The sequence below is a fragment of the Melopsittacus undulatus genome, chromosome 10 (assembly GCF_012275295.1).
Source record: "Melopsittacus undulatus isolate bMelUnd1 chromosome 10, bMelUnd1.mat.Z, whole genome shotgun sequence".
Lineage (NCBI taxonomy): Eukaryota > Metazoa > Chordata > Aves > Psittaciformes > Psittaculidae > Melopsittacus > Melopsittacus undulatus.
Window position 1 is genome coordinate 18,720,284 of NC_047536.1, and position 21,689 is coordinate 18,741,972.

Below are 21,689 nucleotides of genomic sequence, written 5' to 3' on the forward strand. Positions count from 1 at the left end.
GTTAGAGCCAGTTCTTTGTATTGCATGTGATGAAATCATGTAATGCTGTCATTCTCTGCAGGGGAGGCAATGGCAATATTCAGTCTCTTTCCCTTGGCCCTGTTAGGAAATGCTGGTTTCTAAGAGTGATGACAGTGGCTGGGGAAGCCCTTTGTCTCTAATGCCACAGCAGGCAGTCACACTGCTCGATCTGCAGGAAATAAGAATACTTCATTCATCTGTTTGCTTATCCTCTCTAAAACACAGTGGTTTATTTCAGTCCAGAGATGGTAATTTATGGAGGGATAAATTGGCTTTAATTAATCTCTGCAAAACCCCCCTTTTTCTTTCATTGTGCAACAGGGAAAAAAAATTAAGTTTTAACTGAAAGAAGCTCAGTGTATTTTCAGAAATTAAGATAAATTGATACATTCATCTGTGGCTGATAGATGTAATAATTCTGCTGGAATTGCAAGAATAGAAGGTTTGTTCCCAGAATTTATGAAGCTGTGACATTCCCTGGCGAGCTCAGAGCCACGTTTTTACCTTTAGAAGCAGACTGAGATTTTGTAGGTAGAGAGGCACTGTCAAATAATTTAGAGCTCTGGCTTTAGATGTGGGGTACCTGATTTCACATTACTTGTTATCTAATGGGGATTCAGATTCTAAGGGTGCTAGACTGACAGCAGACCTTTAACAAAGAACCCATTCCTGGCTTGGGAGTTGTGGGTGCAGGTATTCTTTTGTACTGCTGGTCTTTGATCCATTGCATCAGATGCAGCCATCTCGAGCCTCCCCAGGAGTAGGATTTGTTTTCCTTAAGCATATTCTTTTTGGCCGTGTATGGAGAAACCTGTTCTTTACAGGTTTTCTGCCTTTATTTTAAAACCTGGGGCTCTGTTGCTGAGAGACTGGAAATAAAGAAGTTTATTTAGGAGCCTCTTGCCTTTCTGTTCTGAGATCATACGCATTTCTGTCATCACCTGGCTCTGCTTCCCTCTCAGAAGAAACTTTCCATCTGAAGGCAAGCTGACAGAGAAACCATCAGTGTTTAGCACCTCGGCTAATATATTTAGCTGGAGGATGCATCAAATTCTATTGATAGAAGCCTTGTTCTGTGTAAGAAATGCGTACACCAGACATCACTAGAAAACATAGCATGCTGGAGGGACCAAAAAATGGAGGCTAACTTTAAATTAAAAACAAGCCTTCTAACCATAGCTGCTGGTTTGTAGTTTTCTGGGTCTTCTTAATCCCTTAAAACAGCAATTTCTAGATTAGAAATGGAATCAATGTATCCATTCCATATTCAAGAAGAAAGCATGTGCTGCTTCCTCCTCTTGACCTGTGTATATCCAAAATAGCTCAGTGCCTTTAACCAACTACTTCTGCAGGTCAGGGGGTTTCCTGCCTCAGGTCATCACCAGATGCAACAGGAAGATTTCAGTCCTGCATTTTAGTTGCAGGCATTGCCCTTGTTTGATTGAGCCTCACTTTTCCCTGAACCCTGCTTGCAGGATGCTCCAGGCAGACTGCTCCGCAGAGCTGCCTGCTGTAAGCACCTTTCATATCAGTGCTGTAAGCACGATCCATCTCAGTGGATTGCCAGATGCTGACCTTTGAATACCTGCTTGTATTTTGGAGAAAGGATGAACAAGCATGCACAGCCATTTCTGTGTGGCACTTGGTCCTGTCCTCTCCACTGCTCCTCACTCTACAGCTGTAGTTTCTCTGTTCAGTGGACTCCACTGAGGGGTATTTTTGGTTTTGGGAGTCACTTCCATACCTCTGCTCTCTTACAGTTTTTCCTGGTCTTTTTGTATCTTTCTGCAATGATGTGAGCGAAACTGAATACCCCAAGTGACAATGTGTCTTTCCTCTTCTAAACACAGCTTAATAGCTCTGATTTTCTCAATGTTTCTGCATAATCCTACATTCTGCTGCCTTCATAACCACTTCATTTTCTTTGAAATTATTGCTTTTGATTTGGAACGGTATCTTTGAAGCAGTTAAACTCTTCCTTACTGCAAATGCTACCCTGTACAGCACTTATCTATGCTCAGTTTTACTTGTGATCATGTTGCCTCTCTTACAGTATTTTTGTGGCTTCTATTCTGTTTGGCTTACTCAGTCTTCACTAAACTGCTTTATGGCTCTCTTCCTTAAATATACAGTCTCTGATTTTTTGGGTATGGCAAAACAGAAGAGGAAAAAGTGATGTTTCTGACTTGTACAGACATAAATATAGATGTACTTTGTACATCAGATCTTGAGTGGTTCTGAGTCCTTTATTTGTACATTGTACTTCAAGAGCAGAGAATGAGAATCTGGACATCCCTCGCTAGCTGATCGATCATTTCAGTTTGAGAAATGTTTGGCTTGTAATCTAGAGATTGTGAAACCTCCATAAAATGCAGAGGGCTTGGTGCAAACAAGCCACATCAACAGTTGGCCTGAGAAGAATAGATAAGGGGAAGGCAAAAGAGATGGACAGTACTCCTGGGCATCACTCCGTGCTTCAGCAATAGGAAACATTCACTGCATTTACTCTGGTGATTGTAGATCATTGCGTTTTTCCAGATCCTTTTCCCAAAGCACCACCATGGTTTGTATAAAACATGTCACCTATTTTCCAACAGATCCAAGTGCTCTGTAGCTTCTGTTTGTGTACGCATCTCCTTCGCCCCATGTCAGCAGCATATTTCCAATGCACGTTTTGCCTCTGGTAGGTGTCTGGTCAGGGTGCAGCTGCCAAGGGATCACTTCTGACAGTGTTTCTAGTTGTATATTAAGTTAGTGCTGGTTGTGAGCTTCCAATGCTTATTCCAGGCACATCCTCACACTACTTTCCAGGAGCTCACGTTTGCCCAAACTGGAACACGCCAGGCATCCTGCTGCTTTTTTTGTGGTTGTTTTAAGCCAGCACATGCTGCTCCATTCTAAAGCTCTCAGCTGTAGTTCAGGGTGCCTTCTTTCTCCCTCCCTAACTGGGGATGCAGCCATCAGTTTCAAACCATTGACTTGGGTTTCTGGCCTCTGTTCACACTGTGCACTTGGTTCAGGCTCCAGAGTAGCCTCCTGCCAAGGAGCAGCAGGAAAGTGGACCCCTCCACTCTAGAAGGTGATTACTGGAAATTGCTGTCATTACTCTCAGATACTCCAGACAATGAGGAGGGGCCATGCTGGTGTACATTGTGTGAGAGCAGGCGTTGTGCAAACACATAGATCCCAGTGCCTTTTGAGCTACCTTAATCTCTTATAGAGCAGTAAGTCCCAGCTGCAAGAATAGCTGATGCTTACAATACTGAGGATTATGATCTTCCTGCATTATTGGTTGCCCTTGCTTTCATCTACCTTGTTATGCAGAGAACCCCCTTGACTTACCCGCTGTGCCCTTTTCTTCCCACCTTCCAGTATGTGTTCTGACAAGCCAGTTTCTCTCCATTGCTCCATCCCGTGGTCTTTATTTCTGCTGTGGCTTGCAGAAGCAGCTTTCTTTTCAAGGCTTGACTTTTTCCTTTGTATGTTTTCCCTCTCTTGGGAAGCATTGCCTCATCACGGAAACCATAAACCTTGTATACCCAGATAATTGCATTCACACACCAACTGCAGTATTGTATTGGGTGCTTGAGAGGAGAGATTCAGCTGTCTTACGTGATATTGTTTTCTGACATAGCAGTAAGAGAACTGGATCAGCATAACATTCCCATGTAGAGAATAGGTGGCATATTATCTTGTGCTTTCATAGCATGCTAGCTGTGTCAAAGGCTCTTGAGTTGTTTTATGAATATGGTTTTTATGAATATGTTTTATGAATACAGCTCTCCAGGACACTGAGAAGATGGAAGTAATATCACTGGTATTGTTATTTTACTTCCCTTATATGTTTATTTTATTAGGCTGAGATTGTGTGCTAAGAAAAACCTGTTGCAGTGTGCACATTGACCTCAGTGTAGGCAGGCTTCCCCCTAATTCTAGCAGATCTGTCAGCTCTGAGATCCCTAGCTCAACATGTAGATAGGTAAAATTGGTGCCTGAGGAGGAAGAGAAGTTTCCTGTTCCCTCTTAATGAGATTTGATTAGATCATTGTATAAAGCACTGTCTGCCTGACCAGCTTTAATGCCTATTCTTACGGCATTCTAGTGAATGGCTGATTGAAATTAACTGCAAGAAGTTCAGGCTCTGATGTTTGCAGTCGTGTCAGCCGGGGAGATGGGGCACCATCTCACCCTGCTGTAAAGCAACACGCAACTGGTTCCCCTGGCCTAAGGAGAGCGCAGTAAGCATCAGTCAGTGTTACCATGAAGGCACAAAGTGCTGCCCCACAGACCAGTGCTGTTTCAGCTGTTTGACAAAGCTGTGTTTTTAGCAGTGTAAGTTCTGGTGTGAGCTGTATCCTTCTTTGGAATCAGCCAAATATCACTGAGTGGAAGCATCTGCTCAGCTATTTTGGGTTTTCTTCACTAGCAGTTACTCCTTGACAGACCTCTAGATGTGATTCACCTGACCTTTAACTTTCTAATACTTTTGTTAGCTGTGTTTTACCAATGCATGTCACGCTCTTTCCGTCTCCCCCCTTCTTCCAGTTTTATAGATAAGGACTAGTAATTGTCTTTATGGAGGTTGTAATGAGTTCTGTCACCACACAAAGAAGCTCACTAATAAAATAAATCAAAGCAGCAATGAATGAATGGAAAGCATGCTTTTAAAATTAGATTTGTACTGCAAGTGGTAGACTGTCGCTTGCAGCATGAGACAATGGTAAAAAGGCTCTGAGTTGGCAAAGTACCTTGAAAGGGTCATTGAGCTCTGCTAGCAGGAATTAGGAAGCTTCCTGTTGCCTCCATGCAGCATCACAGTATCATTTAGGAGTAAATATTTTAAAGCAAGATTAGAAAAAGAGTGTGTAAAACTGATCTTGGATTGTGCTTGTTCAGTAACTTAGTTAAGAAGCTTTTCTTATCATATCTTTACATGTGTTCATGTAATGTTGTCTTCTGTGCCTGGAGTCTTGTACCTGCTTGGAACTCCTGGTCCAGCATAGCATCAGTTGTATCTAGCCCCTGCCTCTCCAGTGTACTGCTCAGCTGATAAGTGCTGCCTATAGTATTGCTTCACAAGATCTGCAGTGCAAGGACAGTGTTCTGTTTGTCTCTCACAGGAGGGAAGTCATGTTTTCAGAGATGTGTATTCAGTGTGGCCTACTGAAAGCCTTTCCTTAGAGATTAGAGGCAGCAAGGATCACAAGCTGCTGCTTGCGTACTCTTGTATTGCACTAAAATGCAGCTGCATGTGCACAGATAGGGCTTTCTTGATGCAGGGTGCAGTGCACAGGCTCAGGAAACATGTTGTTGAGTGTGTGTATCTGTGCAGCTGAGCTCTAGGGTCCTTCAGCTATTCCTGCCGTCTTTTATAGCTCCCAGATCTGTTGCAGCTCTTGCACAAACCATTCCTGTCATAGGAAACATCCCCAAACTCCTGTTTTCTCAGTCTATCTGTTAATAGCAGAGAAATCACACTGTGGCCCTCTGCAGCAAAAAGCACAGCAGCTACGGCATATGCAGCATTTCTAATTCCATTGGAAACTTCAAAACCGCCGGGTGCTAGTTTCTTTTTTTGGTCTTCATCTCTTCTGCACCAGCTTCTCAAGACACAGCAGGGACAAAAGGAATGACGTTCTGTAGCAGGAGTGTTTGTCAACTTCCTTCTTGTCTCTCTCTCTCTATAACGGCGTGTAATTAAGTACCTTGAACTTTAGAAGTCGCCTGTGAAAAATATCCCCCTAACTGAGAGCAACCAACCTCCATTAAGTTATACGCAGTCAGCAAATGACTATAATTATTAGGGCCAGCAGACAGAGCTGAAACTCCAGAGGACTTTAGTGTCAGAGCTGATAATTATGCAGCAGCCTTGGCCAAATATTTCTCTTCTGAGCTAAGTATTTAATATTGTCACTGTCGAATATTAATGGAATTGCCTGCTATGTGTGAAGCTGTTGACTAAGCTCGTTGTACAATGAACTGCGGTGGCTCAAATTAGCCACAGTGAATGGAGGGATCGGGAACGCCGCATCAGCCTGCAGCACCAGCAGACCTCCTTAAATAGTGCTGCCTTCAGGGCATTAACATGAGATCTAGGGACAAACTGAAGGGCAAGACCGTGTCATGCTTCAAGAATTCAGTAAGTCAGTTATTTTGCATACTGGACGATACCTTCAAAGTGTTCATTAGATATCTCTGAGAAGCACGTATGAATGTAATTCTTAGATCTAATGAAGTAGATTGGCTGATACGTGAAACATCTCCTTTGGTTTCATTTGGACAAAACTGTTACATCCATGACATAAACAAGGAATAAAAAAAAGGTTGTTGCAGTGTGATGGCAAAGAATGGATTCTCCCCAGGTGGGAAAAGAAATTTCTGGGCCCACATGTAAACATTAACCAAGCATCAGGGTAGTCTTTCTCAATTAGCAGTGTGCTGCAGTGACTTTCTGAGGGCTTTCTTAAAGCTAATTGTGTTTTCACCAGGCAGGGATTTCCACTTAACTGTAAGGCTGCAAAGCAGTGAGTGTGTCAGCACTGAAACCGTCTGAAAGCAGTGATAACCACAGGGAAACGTAGCAATTTCTTCTGCTTTCTGGCACTTGAACAGGCTTCTGAATTCCCTGGAGTGTCTTACGTAACACAGGACCAGTACTGTAGAGATGGCCTCCCTTTTACACAGCCTACACCCAGGTCTTGTATGGCAGTCCCGTTTAACTACAGTGGTTACTATTGCTGTAATAACATATATCAATTTAAGGTGTGCTGTGTGCTATTTTCTGGATGATTTTTTGTTTCTGCTCCTTTCTCTAAAGAATGCAAAATTGGACTGTTTGATTATTGGGCTTGATAGCACTTGTGCTAAATCAAGGCTTGCTGCATGGCTCTAAGCAGACAGTTACAGGATTTGAGACTAAAGCAAAAAGGGGAGGTTCTTTGGGAGAGGGTGTACTTTAAAGTAAAAAATCTGGGTTAAGCTTTTTCAAGATTTGAAAGTCTTTTTTGTTCTTCATTTTTCTCTATATAATCAAGACTGAAATTGTATCTCTGCTGTTCCACAGGTATGGATGTGTGGAGGTCGCATGGAGGACATCCCTTGCTCTAGAGTTGGTCATATCTACAGAAAATATGTTCCATACAAGGTTCCAACAGGAGTCAGCCTGGCCAGAGTAAGTGGCAATGGCATTACCCGTGACAGATGTCTGACTGCAATTGACTGTGCTGTTGTCTCCTCTCACCCCACAATGGGAGGCAAATGTAGGCTTCATAGTCTATAAATTGTGTTTGTATGGTGGTCAAATTGAGCAGTATTGCAGTGGAGGATGTGTATCACAAAGGGAAGAGTGCCCAGGAGCTGCACACTCATGTGCAGACAGCTCTATGCTCTAGGCATCAGCCATTGCTGGGTGTTGGGAATGGACTTTTGCAATCAGGCACTGCCCATGGAATTACCAATACAAATGAGATATGGCTTCCATCTCTATAATACTTTGGTCATTTTATAGCTGTGCTCCACAAGAGCAGCAGGCTTCAGTGTGGTGATCATGTTTTGGAGCTTGAAAGACCTCTCAGCTTCAAGCATCACAGATCACTGAATGGGCAAGCTGTAATTTTCCACAATAGAATGTTTTGTGCCATGCTATTTCTTACTCTAGTGTAGCCCAAAGAGGAAAGCGCTGTTGCCTACATGAATTAGATCTCTCCAGTTAATTTCCAAATTAGAAAAGGATTGCATTGCCCTCTGGTGGGAGCAAAAAATCATAGGAGCAGGAAGGCTGCATAAGTAAAAACCAAAAGATGTGCCCTGCTGTTCCGCAGCCTTGTGGCTTGCACAGTGTTAAAATGCTTCCCTGTTTAATGGCATCACCCTAGTTATAGATTTGGATTTATTACTCAGCCCAGCAATGACCTGTCAGAGCGATAGAGTGCTCTCCTCTCCGTGCCATCCCTTTAGGAAGGAGCTATATTTCTTTTGATTCAGTATTCAGCTCTTGCATACTCACAGTGCTGGAAGCGGATGGCAGAAGGGTGTAGGAGAGGCTGTCTCTTGGCATCTAAGATCATACAGTCACCTTAAGTTGTATGTAGGCTGCATGTGAGGCAGGGTCAGCACACTGCTCATTCTCAGTGTCCTCAGTTTTTGGTAGTGAATGGCCATTGCTGGACTGATGTATTCATGCAAGGTGGGCAGGTGCTGCTGGGTCACCAACAGTGGTGACCAACTATGTGCCTGTTGTTGCCAGAGAACAGTCCAAGGTCCAACAATCTCTTGCGTGTGTTGTGACGAGCAGTAGGGTGGGTGTCTCCAACACGTGCTCATTGCTGGCTTGGAATTGCACAGTGGGTTAAGCTTTACAGCGATACATGAAATACACTGCTGCTAGGAGGTAAAGCCCTTTGCTTCTGTTCTGAAAGGTCATCACCTGAAAGTTCTGTATTTCTGTGGTATCTCAGGGTTTCTCTTAAACAGCTTTTTACCCAAGAAAACTGAAAAGTAGTGGTAAGAAAGAGTATTGAGAACTGAAGCTTTCCAGAAGGGAGTACAGCAAATCCCATTCCTAGATGGGTTAGAAGATACAATAAAAAGGATTTAAGAAAGCAGCTTTTTGTCAGGGACCTTTGAATGTCCAGCGGTATTTACCAGCGTCATTTTGTGAGTAGCTTCTTCACAGAAAGGAAAAAAAGGAACGAAAAAGAAAAGCCTTGATTAATGTTGTTTTCCTTAGCCACAAGGCACTAGATATAATGGCCAAGTGCCAGGATTCTGGTTTGACCTCAACTAAAAATATGTTTCGAAAAGTCCCTTGGAACTAGAGAATAATAAAAATACTCTTCATCCTGAAGCTGGGCAGAAGGAGTGGATGTGCATGAAAATCCTTTCCGAGCACAAGCAGCAGAGCTGTTCTGAATGCCAATGTCAGGAGCTTGTGCAGAGTGTTCTCAGGTGCTTTCCCCTCTGGTTTTTCACACGTGACTCCTACCCGCACAGAACTTGAAGCGGGTGGCAGAGGTGTGGATGGATGAGTACGCAGAGTACATCTACCAGCGCAGACCGGAGTACCGGCACCTCTCTGCAGGGGACGTTACGGCTCAGAAGGAGCTTCGCAACAACCTCAACTGCAAAAGCTTCAGGTGGTTCATGAATGAGGTCGCGTGGGACTTGCCAAAGTTCTACCCACCCGTGGAGCCTCCAGCAGCCGCCTGGGGAGAGGCAAGTCTGTGCTCTGCAGGTGCAGTGGGCAAGCAGGCGGTGGTTGGTTTAAGGTTGTTTTACCCCCAGGCTCCAGTAAGCAGTTTGCTGTGAGGTGGCAAGTGAGTGTTCAAAGATCCTGCTTGATGTGTTTCAAAGACCAGAACTCCCCTACCAGTACGCTGGTGTGATCAAAGAAGGCAGTTAAGCAGCCGTTGCTATCAATGCACAGCTACAGAGAGGATAGAGATTTGGCTTGTTCTGCATGTTGTGTGCTTTGTAGAAGGCAGAACATGCCAACAGGGAGGGCTAGAGAGAGGCAGCAGCTGAGCAGTAGTATTTCCAAAGGCTACACAACTGTGTTAAGCTGCTCTGCTCCGCTCCTTAGCTTTCCCATCTGAAAGCCAGGAAAACCATCCCTGTTCTTGGAAGTCTTCTGTGTTCTGGGAAAAGAATGTCCCCAGGAGTGAAGTCATAGATTATTACACACAGCAACACAGTGGGCTCTGGAGTTAATGGGTTTTGCTGTGTCCTGGAGCTTTCTGTACCTCCATTTTTTAGATTGCTGTGCTTTCTTTTAGCTGTCACCTGCCAGCTCAGATACATGGGGAAGTGAGGAATCTTAAAGCTGTCTTGTACAAATACTGCCACTATTTAAAGCAATTTAAGCCTTCTTTGCTATCACTTGGTAAGAGAAGGAGATTCAGTGCCTAACTTACTATTTCAGATCCGCAATGTAGGAACTGGACTGTGTGTGGATACCAAGCATGGAGCCCTGGGATCGCCACTGAGGCTGGAAAACTGTGTGAAGGACAGAGGAGAGGCAGCATGGAACAATGTGCAGGTAACGGTCCCTTTGGTAAATCATCAGCCCCTAAATAAATTGGGGGAGGGAGAAGTTATAAGAACAAATGATGAATGTTTGAGAAGAAAGGTCACTGCAGAACACTGAAAGGTGAAGGGAGGATGCTCTGCACCCCAAGGCTCATGTGCTAATTGTATTTGGTGGGCTTGTAGCAGGATGTGGTTTGTGCTTGTGGCAGGGTCTGGAGCCTGGTAGGCTTTGTGCAGCGCTTTCACCTCCTCTTTGAGGTCCTGGGAGTGAACAAAAGGAGCACAAGAAAACAATATGCCAAAATAATAAACCAGTAACAAGGCAGCTGTAATATGTAACAAAGTGAATATTAACTTCAAAGGTTGTGCTGGGAGAAGTGATGGAGGAGCATCATGCATATTAATGAACCTGCAGGAGCATTCAATAACCGCTTACTATCATCCTTCTGACAGGAGGCAAATGCATTATAAACACCCAGCCATTGCTGGAGAGAGATGAAACCAGCCAGGCTATAGATTCACCCTCTCAACATATAAGGTGCCAGAAACGACAGCTTTATTGTAAGAAAAGGGAGGGAAATATTAGTTTGTCTAAACTGTGGCAGCTGAGCTGAGGAAAGCTCAAGAAAACAATGCCTCTATTACAGAGCTGTGCATAACTCTTCAGGGGAATGGCTTCAGTGGTAGGAGACAAAGGGTTGTTGCATATCAGTTCTGATGCATGAACGCTCGAAACAAAAACAATTTACTCAGGCAGTCCAAAACTAAGCCTCTGTTCCGTAAGGAGGATCTTGAACAATTAGTGTTTAGGAGCATAATGTGGTTGAACTTCTGCGTAGCACTGAGCCTAAATGATTGTGGTAATTTCTTTTGCAAGAGGTATCTAAAAGAGAAACAGGAGAAAGAACTGTGGCAAAAGTTCTTGGCCTTGCTGCTTCAAGTAGTAGCACCCTGTTCATTCTGTCTTACTGCCCCATGAGACATCTCTGGGGAGAGGATCTTTCTTCCACGTTGCTCCAAAAGGAGCCCACAGAATAGCCCTTCCCTTCAGGCACTGACAGGGAGGCATGCTGCCTAGAACCACGTTGGCTGGTGCTGGTCACAAGAGGGCACTTGCATCCTTGCCAGAGATGCTGTTCTTGTCAAAGCATGAAGCAAAAGATTGACACCAGTGCCAGCCTTTAAACAAGTTGGGGAATTTAGTCCTGTGATGCTTAAAACATGTCTTCAGCCAAGCTCATCAGACTGAGGGTGCAGTTAGACCACTCTGCTGTGTCAAACCATGGCCAAGATCTAACGTCACAGGGGCAGGGCAAGGAGCAGAGCCATGTTACATGGCAGTACCTCACCAGCTCTTTGCCCATGGTTCAGGGATTTCCAAGCCACATGTGCTGGCATCTGGCAGTTCTCATCAAGGCCATAGCACTGCCAAGCATGGGTTGTGCCTTATCACTAGAGCTAAAAACCCTTCTCTTCTGTAGTATCCCTGCTTTCAGTATCCCTGCTTTCATTTCACCTGAAGAAGATCATTGCAGGGCCAGTGGAAGAGAGCACCAGGAAGCACTGCCCTAGTGTTTGCCCTTCTGGGGTGGGATGGGGAGCTGTGGGCTCCTGGTCTCTTGTCCCAGAAGCGTGGGACAGACTCTTCTCAAGGTGACTGCAGGCTGTCTGTGCAGACGTAGGGGTTTACTGCCAGTGTTCACTCCGAGCTCTTGTAGCGCTCTGCCTTTTTCTGCTTGCTGTGAAAGGCTGTAATTGGTCAGCTGCTCACTTAATCCATGATGTATGTCTGCATTGCAGAGACATTCAAGGATGCTATTAGTACCCAAGCTAACTAGCATGGCTGTTTGCAGCAACACAGTCTCATTTAGCATGCTGTGTAGCAGTCCACGAGGTAGCTCTTAGCCTCCCCCAGTCAGCACTCCCTGTCCCCAGAGGTGGAAGTGTTTTTCTCTATCAGATACTGTCATTCTGGTGGTGAAAGCACTGTGCCCAGCACCAGCCACCCTGAGGGTCCTGTTTGTCCTGGCAGGTATTCACCTTCAGCTGGAGGGAAGACATCCGTCCTGGGGATCCTCAGCACACCAAGAAGTTCTGCTTTGATGCCATTTCCCACAGCAGCCCTGTGACCCTCTATGACTGTCATGGAATGAAGGGGAACCAGCTCTGGAGATACCGAAAAGTGAGTGTGTTCTCATTTAGTGTCAACTTCAGGGCCTACAGGCAATTTTCCTTAAAATGTCACCACTCCTGTTCTATTCCTTCTCTTCATGCAGCTGCAGTAAGAGACAATCTGTTGTCATTGCGCCCTTACTTATCCTTGCTTAGAAAAAGGTGGTTCCCCTGTTCCACTGGTTAGAAATGGTGAGGACTGCTTCTCCAGGGCTTACTAAGCAGAAGGACACTCTCCTTGCAGTCCTGCCTACAGCTGGCAATGAGGTGATGCAATACCCTTGCAAAACCTGTTTGCCAAGAGGTGTGCTGTGTTTATTGGATTGTTCTGAGCACTAGAAGGTTATGTCAAAAGTAAGGATTTATTCATCCTCCTATTAAGAAGCACTTTTGTGGGCAACAGGTAAGGAAGTTCTTGATTAAATGCTCTGTCCTAGTAATCTATGTGCATAGTGTCAGGAGCAACTGCAGCAGCCACTGCACTGTAGGCTGGAGAACCTAGTTTCAGACAGAGCTTTTGACCATCCCAGTGGAGGTGTGAGATGGGCTGGATGCTGTTGCGAGGGGTGGGAATGCATCTTGACAGTGTGGAACAACTTGTTCAGGTACATCTAAGTGACAAAATACCTGGTTTTCTTGTGTTGATTTTAAATCAGCTTTGCTTTTCTGCTCAGCAACCTCACATCACGTTTCTCTTCTCCAGGACAAGACCCTCTACCATCCAGTAAGCAGCAGCTGTATGGACTGCAGTGAGAGTGACCGAAAGATCTTTATGAATAGCTGCAATCCCTCATCTCCAACGCAGCAGTGGATATTTGAACATACAAACTCAACCATCTTGGAAAAATTTAACAGAAATCTTGATCTTTAAGAGACTGAGGAAATACATCCATATATATATATATATATATATATTTTACAATTCTAGTTTTTACTGGGGAGGGTTACAAAAACATTTTTAAGAGTACTTTTTTTTAAACAGTGAATGAAAGTAAAAGGGAGACTCTCAGGAGAAGGTTAACTAGCAGGCCAGGCTTTATTGTGAAGATGCTGCATCCTTCTCTTCTGGGGATGGTGGAATGTTAAAGGCTTTGCGAGAGCCACTTCTGTGCTGAGACTGAACTGAAACTGATTTTGGAGGAGTCTGAATGCAATTCAAGCTGCTTTTTTGTTTGCTTTATTTCCTGCCTGGGTCTGGTGTTAAAGGATTTTGTTATCCAGGACTTTCTGTAACTGCTAAGATGGCGGCCATGAGGGAAGATTGTGAAGGGAAGAAAGGGGTAGCCATAAGGAGGGATCACGGGGGGAGAGCAAGGGCAACCATGGGATGTGAGGGGTGGCCATGAGGGGAGAGCAGGGACAGCCATGGGATGTAAGGGGTGACCATGGGCCACTATGAGGGGTAAATGAGTGGTGGCTGTGAGTGGAGATCATGGGGGGCAGCCACAAGGGAAGATCTTGAGGGGAGATCAGTTTGTCCTTAGTGACATGGTTTAGTGGTGGCCTTGGTAGTCCTGGGTTAATGGTTGTACTTGATGATCTTAAAGGTCTTTTTCAACCTGGTTGGTTCTATGATTCTGTACCACCTGCTGAAGCGTTCCCACAGAGGTGCTTTATCTTCCAAAGCCTGCATAAGTAAAATCTTGAAGATTTAATCCTCCCATCAAAAAAAAGGCCATCAAAATATTAAATGATTTTTTTTTCTTGCCCTAAACCAAAGTATATTTCAATCAGTTGAGTATTATCTCTTTCCAAATCACAGCCCTGATAAAGGAACTAGCTCAGTGGAAGTGCAGCCAGGTGTTGGGAACAGCACTGTAGTTATTAGTGATGAGGAATCTGTGTTTCTGGTCCATTCACTCTGCAGTCAGTTTGTCAGTCACTGTTGGATCTTCAAGGTGAAAGATGAGCAGAGGGATATGAAATAAGCACAGTTCTTAAAGGTGAAGGTTTTTTGCTAAGAGCCTTTGAATATCAGGTTCCAAATTTGCCTTTTATTCAGAATCTTTCTAGCATGGACACCTCTGGAATTTTTCAGAGTTTAATCGATTACATAAAGGCCACTTCCATTTTTCCTTTAGAAGATTGAAAGCTAACTTAATTCACAGTTGGTGTGAGCAGATTAGTTCAGGATAATTAAGTCAGGGCTGAAATTAGCTGTTGGTCTTTATCCATTTGTTCATCAGTGTGCAGCTTGTTGCGGTGGTGAGTCCTGTGGTCACTAGCATTCTAGGCTTGTGCTATTTATCCCTCCTCTTTTCCCAGCATCCACAGCACTGTACAGTTTCCTGTGACTGGAAATCTGTTTGCTTAAGCAGAGATGTGAGATTGATGGGCCCATTTCACTGGTACCCTAACCTCCAGTTAGCTGTGCAAGGTGTTACCCTTCTGGTTTGGCTGCAGGATGTGCCAGACACTGAACCAGAATAATCTCATCCCAGGTAGGGTGTCATGTGAAGGCAAAGAGATTTCTGCCTACTGTGAAGAAACAAGCAGGCTGGCCCTTTCTGCAGAGCTCCAGAAGGGAGCACTTTCTGATGGTGCCAATTGTAGGACCATTGCCCATGTTTCAGATGTCCTTGAGGCCATGTAATGCCGTGTCTGTCAACTGGGAGCAAACTAGGACACAGCTATCTGCCTCTTAAGGCTGATGTGTTGACTGAGAGGCTCAAATTCATTCCCACCTCTCTCATCCTCACAGCTGAGGCCACACGCTGACTTACCTGGTACATGCATTCACGAAGCAAGGGGAACATGGGTACTGCATTACAGTGGGGGACCGGCTTGCCAAATGCATTGGTATCTAACATTTTGGGAGTGAAAAAAGACTCTAGGCTTCCCCTGTGACAGTTGTACAGCAGTACTGCTATGGAAGTGAGGCCAGCATCAGAGTTGACATCTTGTGTTCTCAGTAACTACCATACATCTGTCATTAGGATCCTTTATCATTTCTGTGGGAGACAGAACCAGTTCCCAGTGCTTTGTGTCTGTTGCTTTCCTTAAGTTATTAATGCTCTCATTAGTCTAGTAGTGCTGACTATGGATCAATAGATGGTCTGACTAGATGTTTTTATACCTGTGGAACAAGAAGCTGTCCATGAACAGTGCTAGTTTAAAAGTGTGACACAATCAGCAGATTATAGGAATGGACTGTCTGTCATTCTGCTTGCAGCTTGCAACTGTGTGAGTCTTAGTTTCCTAATGAGAGGATTAGCTTCTGTTTGGGAAATGCATGGCTTGCTTTGTACTTGGGCTCACCTGGTGAAGGGAGTCCTCACTGCTTGGCTTGCTGAGCACTTGCTTCAGAGGGAGCTGCAGTAAGGAACAGGTCTTTTACCACTTAGTGATCTTCATTTGGAGGGAAAGGAAAGCTTGTAGCAGTTTGCACTGAAAGATTAGATAACTGTTGAGGCAATTCCTGTTGTCAAAACCAGCCACCAGTACATGGAAACAGGAGCTTCAGTGAGAGTGGTCCTCTTGGGTCCTTTTCAATACGGTTCATCTGATCTGCTCCTTGATGGTTTGGGATCTGAGTGTGATCAGTGCCTCACCAATTCTGACTGGCTCACTGGGCTTTGAGCTATTAATTTATTTACATTAATTATACTTTTCAGTACCCTAGAGGCTTTGCTGACTAATAAGAAGACTTAATATAACCAGCCATTCACTGATTGAGAAATAGAGACTGTATTTCATCATCTACATCTTTAATTGAGCCTTTACTGGTTAATTATTCCAATTACTTTTGGTTATTTGTAAGCCAGATTGCTAAAGCATGAACACACAAGTGAATCTTCCCATCTGCATGCAAGTCAGGACTGGAAATTGAATATGCAAAATAAGTGGTTTTGTATCTTTCCCCCCAAAAGCATTCAAACACCCCTCTCTCCATGGCTGCATAAATTCTGCTGCTTTTAAGTATCAGGATCCCAGACAACAGGGGGATCCCCGGATGTATGTTATGTTGCATAATAATACTTCAGTTTGTTCTTGAAGCTGTTGTTGATTTATACTGGTGCTAATCTCTCAGGCCTACAGACAGAGTAATAGGTTTGGGGCTCTGGTATGTGCAAGGTAGCTTTTTTCATGCCTGGGAAATTAACTTTCTTTTCTACATCGTAACAGAAGAACGTGTGAGCCTTACTGAAAGGGGAATTCAGCATCATTAAAATAAAGATGTGCCTTTTAAAATGTAAATGTACAGCAAATGCTTAAACTTGAACCTTTTCGTAGTGCCTTGCTGGACAAGAGAGGAGAGGGAAAAGGGTTGGGAGGTAAGGATGTCAGAGAAAGCTTGACTTGTGCTGTGTTTGTGTGTGTTTTCTAGTATGTCCAACTTGTAAGTGCAAAATCTGTGTGAACGACAGTAATTCTGAAGCTCTGGGGTTTCCTTTGTTAAATCAATACCAGTAATGACTCGGGGAAGGGGGATGTCACTCCTAGTAGGAAGGCTTGGAAAGGATGACAGCTTCTTCTTGGTACCCTGTAACAACCAAAGCTAGACCAGGGAGTGTCCCGGTTAGCTGATGGATGTTCCACCTCACGGTGAAGACTCATGCATTTCACCAGCATGCAAGATCCTGCATTTTACTTTCTGAGTATCCAAATCAGAAATCACAAACAGTCCCAAAGGCTGTTATAAAAAAAGTCCCAAAGCGGCATTATAAAGCCACTGGATCTATGTGGTCTTAAATCTACTAGTCCAACTCTGAAGTCCTAATCCTGATTAGTGAGCAAGCAAATGTGAACTTCAACAACAAAGCAAGATAAAACTGATAGAACTAATAGACTAAAACATTTGATAACAGTAACAAATAGCTATAGCCTCTAAGGTGGAGAAAGGAATTGGTTTCAAAATGCATTCTCCAGGATCTCGGTGATTTTGTCTATTCTTTGTACTGCATGCGTTTTATCTGTAAAACTGGATGGTGCCTCTTGAATCAGTGTATATTTATTTTGTGCATATTAGGACAAACAGCCTAATATCTGGGGTTGGTAAAGGATTTGTAGCACTTTAATGTAGTAGCTTTCATAAACTGGGAATCATGAATAGAATGCCTAGTGTTTTTAAAGCTGAATGGACTTCCTTTTATAATATATTTAAAATAAATTTTTAATGTGTTTTCTGAAAACTGTGTGTGCCAAAATTACTGTCTCTGCTTGGTTTGCTCCAGTGATTGATTTCCCTTCTCTTTGCTTCTTAGGACAGTAAGCTCAGTTACCCTGGTCTGGTGTTTCCCCAGCACAGGCTTCCTGCCACATAAGGGACTGCTCTCCTTTATTGCCCTGGGAAGTGTCCTTCCTGGCTGCCCTTTGCATCAGGTATAACTGCAGGGTTTACTGTGGTCATGCCCAAGGCAGACACAGGCAGCTGGGGCTGCAGAGGTGCCTGTGGGCACCTCTGTGTCTGTCCCTCACAGGTGCTTCCAGGGCCACTGGGATCAACGCATCATGCCCCAAAGCTCCAGCCCATTGCAGGACCCTGCAGAACTTCAACTAAGACAGGTTTAAAGAACCACAGCCATGAGAGGAGGAGACACATGAGGAGAAATATAAGATATGGATCAGGCTGGAGGAGATTTGGGGGGAGATAGGTTTGTGCAAGGAAGTGTTCCATGCCCAAGGGCGCAGTCCCAAAGGGTGGGTGACTTGTGTTGAGGTAGGACACCTCTGAGAGACGGTGGCCATGGGCAGTCCTTGTTGGTAGGGCACAGAGGAGCAGAGTAAACTTAGCCAAAAGAAGGAGGAAAGGTGTTTACTTCAGTATACATGGTCTTTTTTTCTCAGCAATTAAACTATTGATTATCAGTTTGTGTTAATTAGCAACTAAGTAAGTAAAAATCACTGAGGTGGAAGCAGTCGCAGATGACGCAGTGCTGGAGCATCATCTGCTACGGTGTCTTGTGGTCCAAGCTACAGCTGGTTTTCCATGGGGAGCAGCTTTGAGTGTAGTTGGCAGCTGCTCCCTGTGGGTGGGTACTCCAGGCAAGGGATTCCGGCAGCCTTGTCCTCCAGCCGAGCACTGCCATGCCTGGCTGGTGACCCTTCCCTGTCCTCAGAGCAATGGCCCTGCTGTCCTCTCCAGAGCCTCACCTTGCCAGGGACATTCCCTCCCCAAGCCTGCCATCAGCCATGTATGCAAAGCAGCACAGGAAGCTTTTCTCAAAGGCAGTTTGTGTGTTTACTGCTGAGATACATGGCCAGGAGCATAAGATGTTAAAATGACCTCCGCTTATACATGTGTCTTGTCTGAACTACCCGTTCCTGTGGTCTAGGGGTGAAGTTGTTGTCCTTTCTCATGGTATCTGCCTCAGAGCAACTGTTGAAGATCCATCCTACCCCTCGGTTTGCAGGCACTCTGCCACTCACTGCCTTCTGTGTTCCGATCTTCCATGCAGAGAGAGCTGTTGTTCAGGTAAGTTTATGGGCTGCTCATGGCCCCACCTGTGCTCCCATTTGGACCCTCAGCACTTTCTGCTGTCACCATTTCTGCTGTGGCCTTCCTGGTGCTCCCCACTTAACTCCATGGGGTGAAAAACTGTGGAATAAGAGAAAAACAATAGCACATGGCAAAATGTGCATGTGGGAAAGTCAGCAGTTGCGAAGGGGAAGGAAGGGAAGGAAAAGCTCTTTCTGGGGGGAGCAGCAGTCAGCTGCAAGGCTGGACTTTATGATCTTAAAGGTCTTTTCCAACCTGGTTGATTCTATGATAGAAGTGTGATCCCAAGGGAAGAAACTGCTGTGATTCTTGGCCACAGCACCATTTCCCAAGGGGAGGATGTGCCAAAAGCTGGAACAGTGTATTTTAGCAAGTTCAGTACGTGCCACCCTAGAAAGACATTGCAGAGTGTGTGAGGTTGGGGGATGGCACTGGGGCAGTGTTTGCATTGATCCTCAAAGGACAGACACTGGAAATGGTCTCATTCCAGACTGGAGATATAAAAACAATACAAAAGGCTTCTTCCCAGGACATCTTTGGCAGCAAAGACCTTCTGGGAGGTGGCATTTCTGTCCCAGGAACCCAAATAGCTCCATTAAACCATTAAGTTCCAGGTGACAGCTATACTGCAAGCCTGTCTTTAGAGGGTAGTGGTGCTCCAGCTAAGGTTTAAAGGCCTGTGCAGGTTCCCCTCATTTGCTTAGGGGGCGGCCTTGGCTGAGCAGGACATTACTGCTTTCAGGGCACTAAAGCTGCCTGGGCAATGATGGGTTTATGAAACACTGTTTCTCACTTCATTGCAGCTCCCATCAGAAATTATTGGATTGGGTTAGTGATAGATACCTAATAAAGATTGCCTCTATGAGGCCATTTATTTCACAGCAAGCTAGTTCTGGACTAGCAGACTGTGAAATCTTGAGGTTCCCATGAGGATAAATGTGCTGAAATAAAGTGCAATTACACAAACACCTCCATGCACCTTTCTTTTTCTTTTTGAAAGACTGAACAAGGTGTCATTGTGTTTACCAGAGCTGGGGGTTCTCAGCACTGAATTAGCAAACACTGACAAAACAGGGAATTGCCTTTGAGTGGGCACTGCAGAGCAACTTAAAGTCCTCTTGTTTGCATAGGCTCAGAGGTTGCAGCCCAAGATGGAACAGTGATAGTGCCAGTGTCTCCAGCCAGCTTCCCGATGAATAGTCCAGGGAGCACCTGCAGAATCTCCTCATGGGGACAGGAGCAAGTCCTGCGTGTTTTGAGCATGTTCCTTTTATCTACTGGCTGCTGTTATCATTTGTCCCTGCAGTCTGTGCTTTCAGCTTCCCGAATGGCAGGAGACTGCTGTAAGATGTCCTCAGCGTCCTGGTCAATTTGAGATAAGACTGTGGTGGGTTAACCCTGGCTGGACACCAGGTGCCCACCAAAGCTGCTCTATCTCATCATCTGGACAGGGCAGAGAAAATATAACAAAAGGCTCATGGGTCAAGATATAAACAGGGAGAGTTCACTCACCAGCTTCCATCACAGACTTGACCTGGGAAAATCAGCTTAATTTATTATCAAATCAGTGGGAAAACAAGAAATCAACCCAAATCTTAAAATACCTTCCCCTTACCCCTCCCTTCTTCCTAGGTTTAACTTTGCTCCTGTTTTTTCTCCACCACCTTCCCCCAGTGGTGCAGGGAGATGGGGAATATGGGCTGTGGTCAGTTCATCACACCTTTTTTTCTACCCAATCCAAAGCTAAGCCTAGGAAGCTTGTGAGTGGGATCTCCAAGATCACTGTCAGCCTCTTCCCAAAACCAAGGGACTATCTGTGTGAGTATTGCCAGGAGGATGTTGACGCATGCGCATCCCAGGTAACATGGCCAGAGGCTGGTACAAGCATCGGAATCTTGCTTTTTCCAGTCTCTTTGCTGGTTGCTAACTCCTTCTTGGTCTGTGGGTAAGAGCGGCAGGCTCCTGGCACTGCTGTCCCCAGGAGAGTGCACTGTCCTTCTCTGCATGTCTCAGGGTAACAAAGCAAGCAATTGCCTGAGGGCACCAGCAGTAACTGTGATGCATGAGGCAGAACTGTCCCTGCCCTCCAGGTTTGTTGTGTCTGGTATTGCAAGGACTGCCTCGACACGGATTTTGGTGTTCCAGTCTGTTTCAGCAGAGCACGTTATGAGATGTCTGCTATGTGGAGCAGGATCATCCAGTGGCCGAGGGCTGGCAGAGTCTCTTCCAAAGCTATTTCGTGTGTGTGCATGGGATGAACCATCCCATGCAGAACACACTGTTCTGCATCCAGGCTTCCACGCTTTGCAGTGATTTTAGTCTATAGAACCTTTTTCTGTTTGTACATAAATTCCATAAAATCCTTTTCCATTTACAGCTGTTCACGCAGCTCTGACAGCAGCATCTGCTGTCTGCATTACAGAGGTCACAGTGCTTTCAGAACCAACATCTTACCCCACAGATCAGTAAGAATCTATCTCCCCCTCACTTCTTGTCCCTTTTATAGGGTTGGGTTGGCTTGGGTTGTTTTATTTCTCTGCAGGTGACAGAAAAGAACTTCACCTCTGGAACCAGCTCCAACTTTTCCCTTTCCTTGCCTTATACACGGGCAGCACAGGTTTGGTCTGTCAGCCAGGGGCTTTCCTACCTACGTGCCACCGGGCAGGTTTATGTGGTGACTGCAGTCGAGAGCCGGCGCTTATGGAGGCCGCCGGTCCGAGGGTCTAGTCCGGTCGGGCTGTGCGGCGGGAGGAGGCCGGCGCTGTCCTTGGGGTCCCTGCGGAGCCGGGGTCGCACTGAGGTGAACCGGGATCGGTGCTATCTCCGTGGTGCCCGGCACCGCCGCTCGCCCCCCACTCTCCCTCCGACCTTCCGGCTGCCGTGCTACAAGGGAGGTGGGCCGGCGCCGCGCTGTGGCGGCGAGACTGGCGTTGCTTCTCGCCAATGGGAGCGCGAAGCGGCGGTGTTCGCCCCGCCCCTCTATCAGCACCGCCCAACCAGCGCCGCGCCTGCAGGCGCGGGGGGCGGGACT

At 45.4% G+C, this 21,689-nt stretch overlaps 1 protein-coding gene across 1 annotated transcript in view; it reads left to right on the forward strand.

Annotated features, from left to right (window-relative positions):
* Positions 1–17,351, forward strand: part of GALNT10 (polypeptide N-acetylgalactosaminyltransferase 10) — an 89,417-nt gene extending 72,066 nt beyond the window's left edge. Inside the window, exons 8-12 of the mRNA XM_005147177.3 lie at positions 7,085–7,192; positions 9,013–9,234; positions 9,941–10,057; positions 12,080–12,229; positions 12,923–17,351. Of these exons, the coding sequence (XP_005147234.1) occupies positions 7,085–7,192; positions 9,013–9,234; positions 9,941–10,057; positions 12,080–12,229; positions 12,923–13,090 (765 nt within the window). The 3' untranslated portion in view covers positions 13,091–17,351. The remainder of the gene's footprint in view (positions 1–7,084; positions 7,193–9,012; positions 9,235–9,940; positions 10,058–12,079; positions 12,230–12,922) is intronic.
* The last annotated feature ends 4,338 nt before the right edge of the window (positions 17,352–21,689 follow it).